The sequence below is a fragment of the Octopus bimaculoides genome, chromosome 28, assembly GCF_001194135.2.
Source record: "Octopus bimaculoides isolate UCB-OBI-ISO-001 chromosome 28, ASM119413v2, whole genome shotgun sequence".
Taxonomy (NCBI): domain Eukaryota; kingdom Metazoa; phylum Mollusca; class Cephalopoda; order Octopoda; family Octopodidae; genus Octopus; species Octopus bimaculoides.
In genome coordinates this window covers 14,810,663-14,812,865 of record NC_069008.1, presented here as the reverse complement: position 1 = coordinate 14,812,865, position 2,203 = coordinate 14,810,663, and the positions used below count along the sequence as shown (strand labels likewise).

The 2,203-nt window shown below is 34.1% G+C and overlaps 2 protein-coding genes across 2 annotated transcripts in view; both read right to left on the bottom strand.

Annotated features, from left to right (window-relative positions):
* The window catches only part of LOC106878991 (histone deacetylase 2), a 219,318-nt gene that overhangs the window by 134,781 nt on the left and 82,334 nt on the right, over positions 1-2,203 (bottom strand). The gene's annotated exons all lie outside the window — the stretch shown is intronic.
* Positions 1-2,203, bottom strand: part of LOC106879028 (vitellogenin) — a 16,864-nt gene that overhangs the window by 12,384 nt on the left and 2,277 nt on the right. The window contains exon 2 of the mRNA XM_014928430.2: positions 480-536. Within this exon, the coding sequence (XP_014783916.2) occupies positions 480-536 (57 nt within the window). The remainder of the gene's footprint in view (positions 1-479; positions 537-2,203) is intronic.

Below are 2,203 nucleotides of genomic sequence, written 5' to 3'. Positions count from 1 at the left end.
GTATGTATATATGTGGATGTTGCATGAGCATGGAGGTATGTGTATGTGCGTGTGTGTGTATGTGTGTGTGTGTGTACGTGTGTACGTGTGTACGTGTATGTATGTGTGTGTATGCGTGTGTCTGTGTCTGTGTGTGCCTCTGTGTATGTGTATGCGTGCATGTGTGTCGGTGTGTTTGTCTCCCCATTACCGGCGCTGGTGTTGTTGGTAGAAGCCCCATGACTTTGCTATACAGCAAAAAAGCAACCGATAGACTAAGTAAATGATTTAAAAGAAAAAGAAATAAAATAACAAGCATTCGGCTCGAATCGCTCGACTGAAATCCTTCGAGGCGGTGCTCCAGTATGGTCGCACTCTAATGAACGAAAACTGGAAAACAAAATATAAAAGAAGAAAAAGAAGGAGGACGAGAAGGCAAAGGGGGAGAGGAAGAGGAGGAAGAAAGGTGAAGTGGTTGAAGAATAAGGCAGCAACATTACCGAAACAGTTACTTGCACACATCTGTTCCTGGTTGCCGTTGTTTCTCTTGATGATTCCTGTTGGGAGAAGAGAAGAGAAATACTATACAGAAATACTATGCAAACATAACGTGTGTGTGTGTGTGCGTGCGTGTGTGTGTGTGTGTGTTTATGCATACGAAACGATTTCTTTTTGGAACATTGAAACTTGAAGCAGATCAAGTTATAAATAATAGTGTGTAAATATTGTGTTAAAAAAACCCTTCCTGAAAACGAAATATTTCACCTTCCTCTCAAAGATTTTAATTTCTTAGGATACCAAAACATAATACATACATACATACATACATACATACATACATACATATAAATATAAATATACACGCACACACACACATATCTATCTATCTATCTATCTATCTATCTATCTATCTCTCTATAGCATTTCATGAATTTAATTTATATTTTGATTTAAATGCAGCTTATTATAGGCCTACATGGTTCCACTACATCGGTTAGTAACTGTTGTATTTGTAACTTCTGCTATAATACTGGTGTAGTTTCTTCGGGATCTTCACTGTAATATCCTTTCAGATTGAAGTGGTTAGAGTTTTATGTTAATTTTAGTATTGCGTTGAATGAAGTGGTGTTAAAAGTTAATTCAGGCGCGAATTTATCTTGAATTCCAAGTAGCGATTGCATAATCATTTGTTTGTTTCACAGAGTCAGTTAATTCAAAATAGTTCGTTTCATGTAATATATTATGGTTGTGTGATTATTTATAATTTATTTAAATTGCTTAATGGTCCATTTCTTCATATGAAAGCATCGAAATAATTGTTTTTGTCTAGAATTTATTATATTATACTCTGATGTGAATATTTGGTAAAATTCCTCTATGCATGGGTCACATTTATTTGTCCCGTGTCTATAAGGTTTAATGGTACTGATTAATTCACAGTTGATAGTATAGTCTTTATTTTTTTATTTTTAATAGACCAGATTAATTTACTTACACTTATTTGGAATTTTTCATTTCTATCTTTAACACTAGAGAGACCAGAATTTCCCACTACCTTTAAGGACCAGAATGCATCATCAGACGCAAAGATGTTTTTCAGTTTGAAAGAAAAGAAAGGAGAGGTAGAAAACTTTTATTAAGTCTATGAATTTCTATAATTTTATTTCTATCGTGATGATATGAGTCGCAATAGCTTGATATTTTGAAAGAAATTTATCCTTACAGAATAAAAATGAAATCTGTTGAAATTCTAAACATTCATCGCATCATTTGAAACAGGTATTTTTATAAACTCAATACATTTGTGGTTCTGTTTCGGAATTTTGTTTTCAAATATGTACGTCTGACTTTATTTCTAGAGGTACATGTCTCGTCAATAGGGTGTTCAAGAGTACATGAACAACCGTGGCGTGAATCACCACAAAGTTCTTCAGCAACATTTTGAATATATACCCGCTGACTGATGACTCGGTTGCAAACACTTGTGTATATAAAGAAGATATTTATAAGAGCAACATCCAAAATTATTACTAGAAAAAACGTGAATTGGCCATCATCTAAAGGGAGACAAAAAGGAGACTATGTATGTATATATGTATGCATACGTGCATATATACATCATCCATCCACCATCAATCTATCTGTCCATCCATCCATCCATCCATCAATCCGTACGTACATGCATACATAATACATACATACATACATACATACATACATATAT